A 17,260-nucleotide genomic window follows, 5' to 3' on the forward strand; every position below is an offset into this window, starting at 1 on the left:
TATGGCTCGGATTGCTTATGTTCTTACATTGTGTTGATTTAAGAAAAGTAGGTACAAGTTTTAGTCTCAGACATTGTTTAAGAAAAGCTAAATCTTTTCCTAACTTACAAATCTTCATTTTCAGATTGAGAAACTTATTTAATCTACATTTTGCCTGGTTGGCTGTCACATTACATGTTATAAACCTCATTTTAGGTCCGTATTGAAAATTTTTTAACAGTTCAACAATAATAAAGGTGTTTTAATTTATTCCACCTATTCAATACTTATATTTTCACTTATAGTTGTTACATAATTAAATTCTTGGTTACATGGGACATGTTTCGCCCTCAATTATGGGCATCTTCAGCCTAAATACAATAATCAAAAATACAACTAAATTAAAAGTGGAAGTTAAATACAATCATCAAAAATACAACTTAAAAAAAAGTGGAAGTTAAAAGTTTAGTCTGTTATTAAAATTCGGAACAATAAAAATGTGAAAAATGATAAAATAAAAAGATGCAAATGGGCCCATCGGACAATGTTACTCCCACGGTAGTTAACTTGACCAAGGTAAAATTTACGGAAGGAGAGAATGACCTACGTAAAAGGGGTCCAAAATACAATTGGCCTAATAAAGGTAGAGAAATAGATATCATTAACACAGTTGCAGAAGCGGAGGCGAACATATCAAAACTCCCACGCGATGTACAAGACGAAGTAAGATTGGAGTTAAAGAAGAAATTACCCAGACTGGCTAAAGAAATTTATTCCAATTTTGATCCCAAACAACAGAAAACAATAAAAAACATGAAATCGAAAATTGAAGATAACAATATTATAGTAACCAAGGCTGACAAGGTGGGTGCGATCGTTTTGATGGATAAAGATACATATATCAAGAAAACTGAAGAATTTTTGATAATAACAAATACACATTAGTAACAAAAAATCCGCTAGCTAAAATTCAACGCAACTTAAAAGCCTTACTTAAAAGATCCACATCTCTCTTTACTGAACAAGAACAATTAAAACTTGTCAATATGAATCCTAGGCTCCCGGAAACCAGAGCTATGCCCAAAATACATAAAAAAGATATTCCGATTCGTCCGATTATCAATTGCCGTAATTCTCCCACGTATAAAGTCTCCAAATACATTCACAATTTTTTGAAAAGACATTACACTTTTTATAATCAACAACCATTAAGAAATTCCATTGACTTGTGTGACATTTTGCTTGGATTTGGTGTACTTCCAAACCAGATGATGTGTTCGTATGACGTAGTGAATATGTTCCCGAATATTCCGACAGATAAAACTCTTAATATCATTCATGATAATATTTGTAAACACAGTAATCTTAGTAAAATGGAAGTAGAAGAATTCACTAGATTGTTAAAGTTCATATTAGACAATAATTACTTCACATTTAACAATAATATTTATAAACAGAATGGATTAGCAATGGGTGACCCAATATCGGGCATCCTTGCCGACATATGTATGGATTCAATCGAACACAATGAAATAATAGCAAAAATTAAAGGAATAGATTTATGGTTGAGATATGTAGATGATACATTTGTAATCATAAACAAAGATGTCACTAATAGTCAAGAAATCTTAAATAAATTAAATGAAATCGAACCTAATTTGAAATTCACGAGAGAGGATGAAGTCGATAACTCATTGAATTTTCTAGATATAACAGTTACGCGTAAGGTTAACACTTTTGATTTCGAAATATTTAGAAAACCGACACAATCATCTACAACTATAAACAATTCCTCTTTACACCCGAGTTCACATAAACAAGCATCTTTTCACAGTCTAATTTATAGAGCACTTAGAATCCCTCTATCTCCCAAGAATTTGAAGAAAGAATTAAATTATATTAGATACCTCGCTAAACAAAATGGTTTCAAAATAGAAATGATCAACAAATTAATCAATAAAATTAAGAACAAATTATCTACGAATCTGATACCAGAAAAGACCAAAAAAACTGAGTATGCTACATTCACTTTTAATAATCCAGCTATACACCAGATTACTAGCGTATTCAAGAAACATAATTTTAATATAGCTTTTAGAACTACTAATACTAACCAGTCCATATTCTTTAATCATAAAAAAGTTAATTATGATAAGAATCGTTATTTAGGATCGGGAGTATACAGACTTAAATGTACTCAGTGTAATTTTTCATATGTTGGACAGACTGGGAGAAATTTTATGACAAGATACATGGAACATGTTAACGCGGAAAAACATAGGAAATACTCAGCGATGAGTTTGCATATGAGGGAGACTGGTCACAGATTTGAATCCATAGAGAAAGACTTAGCGATAATTAGAAACATACAAAAAGGAAGAATGCTGAACGAATTAGAAAGTTTATACATCTATTTAGATCAGACGTACAATAAGCAAATGAATCTCAATGAAACCACGGACAATAAAAGTATGCTACATGAATTAATGCCGGAATTATTAAAGTCAGTTAGTTCGAATAAATTTAGGATACCTAATATATTTAATTCTTCAAACCCTAATACTCCTCCCATACCTACAGATATTAGGCCTACTTCCAGCAATGCAGTTGACTCCGCCCCTTTGTCAGGCTCGTCACATTTGACTCCACCCATCCTCTCCTCCCTTCCGCACTCCCCTATTCCTTCCCCCCCCAGTTCACTACCGCCTCTGCAGCACAGTTATAACACCAGACTCAGAGCCAACAGACGGGCCGCAACCAACTCAACAGTAGTTAACAAATAACAACTTCCACTTACATGTAAGTCCTCATCTGTTTCAAAATTATGTAAGACTGAATTCTCTCCTTACATTCAATTTCTTATTTCTTCTTTTCCTTCTCTTTCAGAAAACTTATTTCTGCATTTGTTGACATTTTCTGGCAAGGATTCAGCCATTTTATTACCTACCGGTGCTAACAGCCTCTTACAATTTTTCAATAGACGTTTCTGCCTTACTTGCTACGAATTTCATCAGCGGCCTTGAAAAGATTGTATTCATGACAATCAAGTTTATGCTTGTGTACACGCCCTCATGTCATTGGCATTTTATTACTACCACTTTGATTTTCCAATATTTTATATGAACTGTTTTAATTAGAATTTTAATAGAAGTTTTAGTCTCCGACAAGATTATAGTTTAATCATAAGACAGTTTTCCATTAGCATCTTTTTATTTTATCATTTTTCACATTTTTATTGTTCCGAATTTTAATAACAGACTAAACTTTTAACTTCACTTTTTATTTTAGTTGTATTTTTGATGATTGTATTTAACTTCCACTTTTAATTTAGTTGTATTTTTGATTATTGTATTTAGGCTGAAGATGCCCTTAATTGAGGGCGAAACATGTCCCATGTAACCAAGAATTTAATTATGTAACAACTATAAGTGAAAATATAAATATTTTTTTTTTTTTTTTGCTAGGGGCTTTACGTCGCACCGACACAGATAGGTCTTATGGCGACGATGGGATAGGAAAGGCCTAGGAGTTGGAAGGAAGCGGCCGTGGCCTTAATTAAGGTACAGCCCCAGCATTTGCCTGGTGTGAAAATGGGAAACCACGGAAAACCATCTTCAGGGCTGCCGATAGTGGGATTCGAACCTACTATCTCCCGGATGCAAGCTCACAGCCGCGCGCCTCTACGCGCACGGCCAACTCGCCCGGTAATATAAATATTGAATAGGTGGAATAAATTAAAACACCTTTATTATTGTTGAACTGTTAAAAAATTTTCAATACGGACCTAAAATGAGGTTTATAACATGTAACATACCACTTAGTCGAGCACCTCTTCTTCTTTCTCTCAATTCTTCCCAATCCAAACATTGCAACATTTTTGTAACGCTACTCTTTTGTCGGAAATCGCCCAGAACAAATCAAGCTGCTTTTCTTTGGATTTTTTCCAGTTCTTGAATCAGGTAATCCTGGTGAGGGTCCCATACAATGGAACCATACTCTAGTTGGGGTCTTACCAGAGACTTATATGCCCTCTCCTTTACATCCTTACTACAACCCCTAAACACCCTCATAACCATGTGCAGAGATCTGTACCCTTTATTTACAATCCCATTTATGTGATTACCCCAATGAAGATCTTTCCTTATATTAACACCTAGATACTTACAATGATCCCCAAAAGGAACTTCCACCCCATCAATGCAGTAATTAAAACTGAGAGGACTTTTCCTACTTGTAAAACTCACAACCTGACTTTTAACCCCGTTTATCAACATACCATTGCCTGCTGTCCATCTCACAACGTTTTCGAGGTCACGTTGCAGTTACTCACAATCTTGTAACTTATTTATAACTCTATAGAGAGTAACATCATCCGCAGAAAGCCTTACCAACATTTTTATTGGTGGTCGTATTACAAGATTGTTTTCTAAATTAGCCTACTGTGTCCACTTACACAAGAATTACAAAGAAACCGAAGAATTTGAACCTCAAAGAGTTGATATATTAGAGCGTTCTCCAGCTGTATGCATGGCTCTTCTATGCATAATGAGAAAATATAAGCTGTTACTGGACAGTTCTAAGGACTGAAGAGAATATTTCATGCCACTAGTTGTTAATTTGGAACAAGTCAATGCACCACACAACAGACGAGAAGATGCAAGAAACAAATAAAACTTTCAGAATTCAGAATTTCCATCACAAATGTGGATTGAAGTCAAACATTAGGCCATGACTAGCCACATCAAAATCTGCCGATACAAGGCCACGGCTGAGGGTACAAGTCTTAGCTTACACAATCACATCCTAGTGAGTGCCGGAGTGGCAATCAGAGATAATTTTATGCAGTAAACAGCAAAGGTGTGACAGCAAAAACATAACCACCAAATAGCCCAATGGCACACCCTCAGTTAAGAGGACACTACTGGGTTAAAAGTTTGATAACGGCGTATACAGTTGTGCTACTCAGTTTCATCACTGTTATAATGAGAATTCTGAAATAAAATTATATCATTACATTATTATTTACCCACATTCATTAGATAGTAAATTTACTTATGTGAAGAATTCTGGCAATTTTTTAGGCCACCCTAACAAATTTTAAACTTGTAGCTGCCCATTTGATTACTTTATACTAATCATATACTACTTTTACTAATTTTGTAAATGTGTTTGCAATCAACACAGTTCAAGCACTTGACTGACGATGAGCACTAAAATGAACAGTAGGAAATGGCAACAATCAACCAGTATGACAAAAACACTGGAACAAACATAAAATTAACACCACGATATCTTGTTATGCTTACAACGTGGAAATTTTAGTTCAAAACTATGGTATATAAAATGTAGATCTAGTGAACTGAATGTTTCATTTCTACAACCCTTCTGCTTTGGCATCCATAAATGGAGGAATTTGACTTAACACACAGTAGAACTGGACAGATCATAAGAAATTAAATCTAACCACATAAATAATTTTAAAAAAGAATATTCTTTGTGTTATTGTACTACTGAATGGAGCCATCAATATCCTGATCAACGGATATAAATTATGTAACTTGAAATAATTATATTGTTTTCAATGTCCATAAAAATTTAACAATTTTGAATTTTTAGATTTTGAGAATATCTGGAGGTAATAATTGCTGATGACAAAAATATGATGAACAAATGATGCAGTGACAGTGAAAGAAACAATACATTTTTCACCATTGCTTAAATGTATTACAAGTTAATATGCCTCAGAAATAACTAGATCTACCAGATATTATTTTTGCAGATATATATTCAAACTTCCTGAACATTTTAGATAATTTTAACAAATCAATTTTTAATTTATAAGAGTATAAATGTAACCTTGTAAAGAAAAGATAAAACTGATGAAAATGGCCAATTTTGGGAGATAAATTATCCACAACTGAATACAACAGTGAATAGGTACAACCTTATTCCTATTTGTATAGGGTTTGTGGTTTACATACCCTGTTTCTTCCTTGATGTACGGACCGAGCTGTTCAACGGTGTGTTGTTCTATGAATATTTCCTCCTTTGTGTCTTCAGAAGGCTATAAGTAATAAGAAAATTAAAACAGAGAAGTTAGGAAATAAATATAAACAGGAAACAGCTGAGAACATAATTTTCATATTTGCACAATATAGTATAAATAATTTTTCTCCCAATGTAAAAATATAAGAATGAAAGGGAACAGACAAGTGACAAGAGAGATAAGGACATGAAAAGAAACACATGATAGGATAGCACTAGACAAGGCAGCAATGCAGTAGGAGAAACATGAAAGGACAAAGACTGTCTTCAAATCCTTACCTTCCTTGCTCCCTCTTCTCCCTCTTTCATTCCTATTTCCACACTGACTAGCTATTTTCTTTATCCTCTTACATTCACATTCCCCTGTTCCCATCTTTCTACACATGACATGACTTGTCGCTTCTTTGTTCCTTTCCATGTTCCTATATAAGTTCATTCCCAAAACACCTCACTGTAATATCAAATAATCCCACTTTATTCATACCAATTTCCCAACAAGTGGACAATGCTTAAATCATAACTACAGAAATATCCATCATCCGTCCCTGTACATCACATTAAGATTAACAATCATAAATATACAAATCAATCAATCAATCAATCAATCAATCAATCAATCAATCAATCAATCAATCAATCAATCAATCAATGAATTAACATATAAATAATAAATAAATCAACAATATAATCCATAAATCAACACTGATCAGTATTTAGAGCTGTCACACAGGCAGCAGCGCATTTATCAATTGATTAAATAGAAAACAAAATTTCAAAATTTATGAAACTACTCTCTTGGTAAATCATTTCTGTCGCTAACTCCCCTTCCTATAAATGAACATTTGCCAATATTTGTCCCCTTGAATTTCAAATTATTTTCACGTTGTGATCTTTCCTACTTTTAAAAAGCACTGACTTAAATTTATTCATCTACTAATATCATTCCAAGTGATATCTCCAATGACAACTCACAATATACCACTTAGTTGTACAGCTTGTTTCCCCTCCCCAAGTCTTACCAGCCCAAACTCTGCAAAATCTCTGTAACACGACTTTCAGAAATCACCCTCAAGAAATGGAGCTGCTTTCTGTGCATTATTTCCTGTTCTCTAATCAAGTAATCCTACTCTAATTGTGGCCTTGCTGGAGATGTAAATGCCCTCTCCTTTACAACCCCTAAATAACACAACATAATCATTGCATGATTAAATAAAGCTTCACCTACTCTAATGCTCTTAATTCTATTTTCTAGAAAAATAACCATCATTTTAGTCACTACTCTTTCCAACTCAATTGCACTCATTTTTATCAGTATTCTCCCATGATTGGCCCCGTCAAAAGCCTTAGGTAGGTCAATCGTGATACAGTCCATATAACCTCCTGAATCTAAAATATCTGCTACCGGGCGAGTTGGCCGTGCGCGTACAGGCGCGCGGCTGTGAGCTCGCATCCGGGAGATAGTAGGTTCGAATCCCACTATCGGCAGCCCTGAAAATGGTTTTCCGTGGTTTCCCATTTTCACACCAGGCAAATGCTGGGGCTGTACCTTAATTAAGGCCACGGCCGCTTCCTTCCAACTCCTAGGCCTTTCCTATCCCATCGTCGCCATAAGACCTATCTGTGTCGGCGCGACGTAAAGCCACTAGCAAAAAAAAAAAATATATCTGCTATATCTTGCTTGAATCCTATAAGTACAGTAGAATAATGTCCCCTAAACCTGAATCACCTCCTTTCGAACCAGTTAGTAATTTTGTTAACGTGTATAATATAATCATAAAGAATGCTTTCAAAGAGCTTGCATGCAACAACATTCAAGATGAGTAGACTGTCATTATTGGCATTATGTTTATCACCTTTCATTTATACAACTCTTCATGTGTTTAGTATACTTGCTCCATACAAACAGTAATCAATTAAGCATTACAGATATGTACTCTGACTTTACTGTAGTATTTGCCCAGAAATCTTATCAAACACAGCAGCATTTCTAAATTTAATGTTTTGTATCTTATTGAGATGGCTTTGCTGGCAAGACCTAGTGTTTAAAGTAATTTACAGTCTTCTGGTATGTGCTAGAAAATTCTTGTTATTTTCACTGATCTGTCACAATCTTATCATTCACTTTGCCAACAGGAAAACGTCCGAGGTATGAGTAATGCTAGTAGTGCCATTACTTATGCAGCCAATCACTCCTATAAATGGTGTGAAAATGTTGCTCATAGGGATTGTTGTTCCATGCATTTCAGAGAGTTGGCAGAGTGATATACAATGGCAACTCCTGCCTCAGTAAGGAAAGCAATGGTAAACAAGTTCACTCTTCATTTTCTTAGTATTCCTCTTCAGTAATGCCCAGGCCATCTATGACAACTAATGGTGGTGCTGCTGATGATCCAACAAGCCTTCAGACTGAGGACTGAACATACATACATCTTATTGTCTTTTCAATCATATGCCCATCTTCTTTATGGAGCATTTTGAGGAGGAGGCTATTGCTTCGGCGCCCGTCAAGCCTATGATACGGTGGAGGTATGTAGATGCTGCATTTGTGGTTTGGACAGGAGGTCTTGAGAAACTTCATCTATTTCTAAACCACCTAAATCAGCAATATCCATCAATGAAATTAACTATTTAAATTGAGTCAGACAGATGCCCTCCTTTCTTGGATGTTCTAGTAAGAAAGAAACCGGACGGCTCCTTAGGACATACCGTCTATCGTAAACCTACCCACACAAATCGCTATCTTCATGCAGATTCTCACCACCATCCAGCACAAAAGCAAGGCATTCTCACGACACTCACCAAGAGGGCGAGACGAATTTGTGAGCCATCACATATCCAGGTGGAGATGGACACGCTCAAAGTCACGTTCAAGGGTAATGGTTACAGCGATTTGCAGATTCATAGAGCCCTGCATCCCAGAGAAATGACCAAGCCAAGCTCACAGAAGGAAGAAGTCAAGCAACTGCCTACTTGCCTTACATTCACAACACCACAGATCGAACTGCCAAGGACCTCGGAAAACATAATTTAACAACCATGTTTGGCACCGACAATAAAACTGTTCACACTCTGAGGAAAACCAAGGACAAATTGTCTCCACTTTTACATCCTGAGGTATACAAAATTCCCTGTACTTGCGGTAGGGTATATATCAACCAAACATGCCGGTCCATTGGTACCCACATCAAAGAACATAAACGTAATATTCGTCTCAACCAACCAGACAAATTGGCAATAGCTGAGCACGCTCTATCCTCGTATCATGATGTCATGTTCCAAGACGCTCAAAACCCACACTAGACACTAGAGATCCATGACTAAAAGGGAAGCTGTGGAAATACGCAGAAATCCTAACAATTTACAGGGACACTGGCTACCAATTAAGTAATACCTGGTTGCCAGCCATAAAGAATTTACGAAGGTAGTTCCCTTCCCTGTCCCTTCACTATGGTTATTTGATCTCGGTGTTTTCCAAATTCGTACGTTCCTCGTCGCCAGATGTTTCATTACACGCTTGTGTCTATGTCCTACACTTGTCAATGACATATGTTAAGCAAACACGTTACGTGAACCGATTAGACTGATTGTGATGGTTCGGTCAGCTTCTGCTTCGAACGCTAGTGTTGTGCCATGTCCTGACTGGCATCTGGTGGCGAATGAACGTACCATTCCCACTTCTATTATAACGTTCCAAATTCAAAGTGTCATTGTTTAAGAAGCCTTTCTCGTGGACAGTCGAGATTTATTCTGAGGATGCAGAGCACAGTTCTCTGCAAAACGTTAAGAATTTTACCTTAGTTTCTTGACACAGCATAAGCCCAAAAGCCTATACAGTATGATGTCTATATAATTTTTAATTGACTATGTACACTACATTTAGTTTGATGATATTTACTTGGTTTTTGGTAAAGACAAAAAGGTGAAAACTTTGAACGTAATTAACAGTCAAAAAACAATGGCCAGTTGAATTACTAACAAAGATTAATTAAACATAACCTATGGCAAATTAGGTTCATTTATGATGATTTCTGCAGTTTCTCTTTCACCAAATAATTATTTTTTAACAGTCTGCTTTACATCATGCCGACACACAAAGGTCTTATGGCAATGATGATATACAAAAGGATTAATATTCGTGTGAAAATGTCAAGCCATGGAAATCCTGCACTTAAGAGCTGTCGACAGTGGGTTCGAACCCACCATTTCCCAAATGTACACCGATAACTACATGGCCAGTTGTTCATTACCATGAAAAAAGAACTGCCTGAATTCCTCCTATTCCTAACCTTATTATTGGGAGTAAGTATAAGTAATATCTTTGCGGGGCTGAGTGGCTCAGAGGGTTGAGGCGCTGGCCTTCTGGAGAGAACTTGGCAGGTTCGAAACCTGGTTCAGTACGGTGGTATTTGAAGGTGCTAAAATATGTAAGCCTCATGTCGGTACATATGCTGGCACATAACAGAACTACTGTGGGACAAAATTCTGGCACCTCCACAAACCGAAAAAGTGGTTAGTGGGACGGAAAGCCAATATCCTTATTATTATTATTAATGAACATCTTAAAATGTAATTTCAAACAGTACGGTAAAAATTTAATTTTTATTTTAAAAATTGAGTGTTCATTGTTACCCAGATACATGTAACTTTGGACATAAGTTTTCATACACATGGCCAAAATTCTATGATACATTGGGTTACTTCAGAAAAATAAACAATAAAATAGAACCCCAATGTACAGCATGTGTTGAAGATTATGACCATGTACAAATTAGAGAATTTTACTTTTGTATGTTGACAGTTGATATAGATAATGACGAAACAGTTGACAGTAGATTGTTGTATTGTATGGACACGAGACGTAATAAAAAATCACGATCAGCTAGTCTTGTAATAAACACGCTTTCAATTAACACCCGTAAAACATATCATGGTGCCAAAACCCCGGGAACACGGAATACAGGAGAAAATAACATACAACAATCTTTAATCTTGTGTAATATGTAATAAGGTGTTGATTGAAAAACTTGTGAAACTGTATCTATCGGCCCCTTCGTCAACTTACGTTTCACCACGACAAGGGAACAGATAAGTACTTACACGGCATTAATACTATTTTGATTGTTGTTAGAGCACTAAAAACTTGCTTTTATACACGGTTGAGTGCTCCTTGATTTTCAATCATCTCAAAATACTATATTTGATTGCAATATATTTTAGCCTCCATGTTGTTGTCATATAACCTGCAAAGAGGTCATAATCTCTAGGAGACTCTAACAACGACAGGGTGACAACTAGCGCTATCTCCTGAGCATCTCTGCAACTACAAAAGAAAACACATTGTCAGACACGTCATGAGAAAATTCACGGAACATTATTACATTAACCGATTAACAAGAAAGAATGTCTCAGTCCTCGCTTGACAAGCTAAAAAGGAAACGCACTACTCAGCGTTCCAACGTTATACGTTTTACTAAACAGATAAATGATTTCAGCGATACTGCGGCGCTGGACGATGTAGAACACTGCTTGGAACGCCTTAAAGACACTTTTGAGAGCTTAATCGTTCTAGATGATGCTATACACGATCTGATTGAGAACGACGACTATGACGAGGATACACAAGTCTGTGAAAATTACATAGACAGTGCTAAACGTGCAATGCGGAAGGCTAATAAACTTATAAAGGCAAAGAATTCACAAGACGCACATGCTTGCTCACCTACTACTACGTCACCCATAGCTACTTCCGAAGTTAAGCTTCCTACTATTAGAATAGAGACCTTTACAGGAGACATAGAATCATGGCCACGGTTCTGGGAGCAATTTCAGGCTTCGGTGGACATGAACTCAGCGGTATCGGTGATAAACAAACATGTATTCCTTCGAGGATATCTCGACGGTGAACCCAAACATCTGGTGGATGGAATATCAGTAACGGCCGATAATTACGAACAGGTGAAGAAGATTCTGGAGTCCCATTATGGGGATAAAAACAGAATTATTCAATCCCACCTGGATTTTTTGGAGCATCTGCAACCTGCACATTCAGACAGTCCTGAGATTCTCAATGCCACGTTTATTGAGTGCCACCGACGGATTCAAGCGCTGACAGCACTAGGTGAAGATGTAGACGTCTATGGAAAACTGCTAGCCCCTAAAATTCTTCGCGCATTTCCTGACGATCTTTGTCGCTGATGGCTACTTAACGCCAAGAGGTTGGAAATATCAGAAAGCAGTATCTCGCGTCTAATGCAGTTTTTGAACGAAGAGGTGGAGTGTGCCTTGACTACGCAGAAGATACGTTGCGACCGGCCATTTTCGACTACTTATACTCCGACGGCAGCGGCTCTCCATGTTAACACCAGACCTAACAAGCCGAAGAGAAAGAATATCAAACAAGTCACAGAACCGTATTGCGTTTTTTGTGAGAATCGAGGTCATTGGGGTCAAGATTGTCAAACAATAACGAACAACCAGGAGAGAACTGAAAAACTGAAGAAAGCGAACAGATGCTTCCTTTGTCTTAGACGAGGCCATCACTCTAAAGACTGTGCGAAGAAGAATAAGGTATCATGTTCCATATGCAAGAAGACACACCACGTGTCAATTTGTGGAGGAGATGAGAGAGAAGCTGTAGCGGTGGGCAAGATAGATGTAAACACGCCCTCCAACTTCACGTATCATCAAACTGCTCGGGTTTGGATAACTGGCCCGACTGGACTGACCAAACTAACACGGTGTATTTTAGATGCTGGAAGTCAGTCCAGTTTTATCGAAACAAGCCTCGTGGATCAGCTCAAGCTTACTGCTGTCGAAAAAAGGAAACTGTCTGTTACGGCATTTGAGTGTGATCGACACACGGTTACAACACGTAGGGTTGTCCAGTTTAACATCAGTGGCGTGTGGTCGAAAACTAATATAATGATAACAGCTTTCGAGAGCGAAAACAAGTATTCCCCGCATCCTGCTGTTCCACACGATGTCTATTCTTTATCATGCGCCGGAACGTTGCAATTAGCAGACCCCAAGGACAATAAAAGCGACCTCCCTATTGAACTTCTCATAGGTGGTGATCACTACTGGAAGGTGATCCGAGATGGCCAACCAACCCAATTAATTGAAGGAACAAGAATCCACCTGATCGATACTTTCACTTTTATTTAGCCTTAGGCTATTTCAATAGACATTAGATTAAAAGTTCAGGACATGTTTCGAATGCGTTGCATTCATCATCAGCTGCTTGCATTTGGCAAAAGTAAAAATTAGCTAAAAACAGTCTCACAATTTTCTTAAAACCTTAAAAACAAGTGTTAGTAGTGCGTGTGTGAATGGATGGGGGGGGGAAGAGGGGGGGATGCATTGAAGGCATTTGTTAGTTAAACTAAGACTTATTATTAAAAATCTTAATGTTAAAAACACTGATGGACTAAAATACAGTTCACTATGAGTCTTGTGAATTTTCCATGAGTTCGTTGATTACTGAAGAACTTGTATGCACTGTGTGAAGTATTTCTGTTGAGCTATTAGTAAAAAGTTTCCTTGAGAAGGCATCCGGTGTTTTCACGTCTCTTATCTCCTGTTGAGTGGAGAGGTGTGGCTTGTTTCGAATATGAAGTTTGCTAATTTGTAGTTTGTATGAGAACAGTTGGATCGTCTGTATCACGATCTGTAACTGGCAGGAAAAATGCGGCTGTTAGTTGGAGTTTGAAAGACGTAACGGATAATAAGTCTTTAAATGTAGGAAAATATAAAAGTATGAACTTACCCTTGTCTTGCGTGTTAGTTTAACTTCCCGTGCTGCGGGAGTGGGTTTAATCCGGCTGCCTTCAGCCTTGTATTGTAACTGTGTGCTGTAGTTCGTGAGTTAGCCTGGTTAGGAGGGAGGGGAAATGCGGACGCGTCGTCATTTGCTATATCGGGCGGGGAGGAGGTTACTGCTTGTGACGTATCGGCCTTGTGATTGCTTGAAGTATGCGCTGGGCGTGTTTGCTTCCTTCGTAATAACTCAATGTATCTCAGTATGCATTCAAATAAGGGGTTCCTCTGTTCGTTTACTTCATTCAAATTCTTGTCCTTATTAAATGACTTGTCTAGAAGGATATGAATATTTTCCAGACTGTTCATTAACCTTCCCTTGTTTAGCGTATTGAGAATTAATAGGTCTTGTTTAATGTCTGTGAATCTATGGCCTGTTTCACTCATGTGTACTCCCATTGCTGAGAATCTTTTATGTTTCTCCGCGTTGACGTGTTCTAAATACCTTATTGTGAAGTTACGTCCAGATTGCCCTATGTATGTGGCCTTGCACTGATTGCATGTCAGTTTATAAACACCTGAATTCTGGAACCGCTCCTCGCTATTTTGATTGACCATATTGTGGTTGAAAAATTTTTGTCTTGTATTGTTAGTCGTCGAGAACGCTATTTTTATGTCATGCTTCTTGAATAAATTGGTAATTGCATAAATGTTGGGATTGTTAAAGGTGAACCTTACGTACTTTTTTGTTTGCTCTGATTGTTTTGTTAAGTTTGTTTGTAGTTTCTGCTTGCGTTTGGCAATTAATCCGTTAATGGTTTTTAAGTTAAAACCATTAATAAGGGCCTGCTGTCGAATGAAGGCTAATTCTTTATTTCTCTCTTTGTTGTTTAACGGGATTTCAAAAGCTCTGTTGATAAAACTGTGATACGCTGATTTTTTGTGTGAATCGGGGTGTAGGGAGTTACTATGAATGGTTGTTGGGGTGAATGTAGGTTTTCTATAAATACTAAAGTGAAATTCATTGTCTTTTTTAGTTGTGGTCACGTCTAAAAAATTAATCGAACCATTTTCTTCTTCTTCGACCGTAAACTGTATATTGGGGTCTAAGGTGTTCAACATGTGTAAAATGCTAGAACTGTCGTTATGATCCTTGTCAATTATGGCGTACGTATCATCAACGTAGCGTACCCATAAATCAAGTCCTTGGATATGGTCTATAATGTAGGAATGTTCCAAGTAATCCAAGTAAATGTTTGCTAGTATGCCCGAGGCTGGAGCGCCCATGGGGAGGCCATCCTGCCGATAAATCTTACCGTTAAACATAAAATAGTTTTGACTAAGGACGAATTCAAGGATAACCATAAATTCTTCTATTTCGGGTATGCTTACCTTTTTGTGTTCTAATAGGTTGGTTTTTATGATTTTAATAGCCTTCTCTATGGGGATATTGGTGTACATATCTTTTATATCGAAGGAACATACTGTGTGAGAGGATTTGAGTTTGAAGTCCTTAATTCTCTTGCAAAAATCGCTAGAATTTTTTACGGCTGTGTTGGCGTAGTAGACGTAATTTTGTGTTAAAAATCTATGAATGTATTGCGATGTTTTGTATGTAGGGCTCTTACGAAAGTTGATTATCGGTCTAATAGGTATGTCTTTTTTATGCAATTTGGGCAAAGCTCTTGCAGTAGGGAGTCCTGGGTTCATATTAATCAGCTTTTGTGATTCCTGCTCACTAAGAAGAAAGGTACTTTGTTTGAGTATACTTTTCAAGTTTCTCTGAATCTTTAGGGTGGGATCTTTACTCACTATTTTAAACTTGTTGTTATTAAAAAAGGTTTCGGTTTTCTCAATGTAATCGGATTTGTTCAGAATAACTATTGATTCTCCCTTATCTGCCTTGGTTACGACTACGTCGCTTTGCTTGATTTTCCGTTGTAATTCGTTATTTGCTCGAGTGTTATGGATGTTATTCTTAAAACCGTTTATGAGGGACGGAATTTTTCTCTTAGCCTCATATCTCAAATCGTTCTGTATTTCAAATGGAAGGGTCTGAATGGCTGCTTCGGTTTCTGCTAAGGTAAGGGTTAACTCCTTACTTCTATTAGTAGCCTGCCAATTATATTTCGGGCCTTTACTCAAAATTTGCAATTCCTGTTCTGTAAAAACAGTTTTTGATAAATTTTCGACAGCAGGTGGGTGTGTGATTTGTCTAGTTGCTGATTTAAACTTTAACTCGTTCCCCTTCTTCGAACGATCTTCTTTTAGATTATCTAACTTATTATTTAAAGTAACCTGTTTCTTATCCATTAACTTTTCTATTTTATTTCTGCTAAATATGAGGAAAGAATTCCATTCTAACGGTAAAAGGGTGGTTGCCGCTTTGAGATGAGTGGTGTATAGTTCATGATTAAGAAATTGTTTCTTTTTATACATGAATTTAATTTCCCTCTTTAACCAGGTTCGATTGACCATTTTTTGGGTTGCTGAGTGGTATTCTGAATGCAATTTTTTTCTTTTGAGTTCCTTTTAGAAATTTAGGTATTAGGTCATTTTTAAGGCATTCTTTAAGAAAAACTATGTCTTTGCTGACTTTCGCTATTTTTACCTTTAACTTTAAGTAGGTGTTCGCAATATTTCCTGCCTGGTTGGCGTTCGTGTTACATACTATCCACTTCATATCCGTATCGACTATAAGATCCAATTAATTGAAGGAACAAGAATCCACCTGATCGATACTTTCACTTTTATTTAGCCTTAGGCTATTTCAATAGACATTAGATTAAAAGTTCAGGACATGTTTCGAATGCGTTGCATTCATCATCAGCTGCTTGCATTTGGCAAAAGTAAAAATTAGCTAAAAACAGTCTCACAATTTTCTTAAAACCTTAAAAACAAGTGTTAGTAGTGCGTGTGTGAATGGATGGGGGGGGGGAAGAGGGGGGGATGCATTGAAGGCGTTTGTTAGTTAAACTAAGACTTATTATTAAAAATCTTAATGTTAAAAACACTGATGGACTAAAATACAGTTCACTATGAGTCTTGTGAATTTTCCATGAGTTCGTTGATTACTGAAGAACTTGTATGCACTGTGTGAAGTATTTCTGTTGAGCTATTAGTAAAAAGTTTCCTTGAGAAGGCATCCGGTGTTTTCACGTCTCTTATCTCCTGTTGAGTGGAGAGGTGTGGCTTGTTTCGAATATGAAGTTTGCTAATTTGTAGTTTGTATGAGAACAGTTGGATCGTCTGTATCACGATCTGTAACTGGCAGGAAAAATGCGGCTGTTAGTTGGAGTTTGAAAGACGTAACGGATAATAAGTCTTTAAATGTAGGAAAATATAAAAGTATGAACTTACCCTTGTCTTGCGTGTTAGTTTAACTTCCCGTGCTGCGGGAGTGGGTTTAATCCGGCTGCCTTCAGCCTTGTATTGTAACTGTGTGCTGTAGTTCGTGAGTTAGCCTGGTTAGGAGGGAGGG

General features: G+C 37.0%; 1 protein-coding gene across 1 annotated transcript in view; it reads right to left on the reverse strand.

The window, feature by feature from the left end:
* Positions 1–17,260, reverse strand: part of LOC136875073 (zinc finger protein 665) — a 169,373-nt gene that overhangs the window by 27,857 nt on the left and 124,256 nt on the right. Inside the window, exon 12 of the mRNA XM_068227884.1 lies at positions 5,961–6,043. Within this exon, the coding sequence (XP_068083985.1) occupies positions 5,961–6,043 (83 nt within the window). The remainder of the gene's footprint in view (positions 1–5,960; positions 6,044–17,260) is intronic.

Source organism: Anabrus simplex, chromosome 5, assembly GCF_040414725.1.
Source record: "Anabrus simplex isolate iqAnaSimp1 chromosome 5, ASM4041472v1, whole genome shotgun sequence".
Taxonomy (NCBI): domain Eukaryota; kingdom Metazoa; phylum Arthropoda; class Insecta; order Orthoptera; family Tettigoniidae; genus Anabrus; species Anabrus simplex.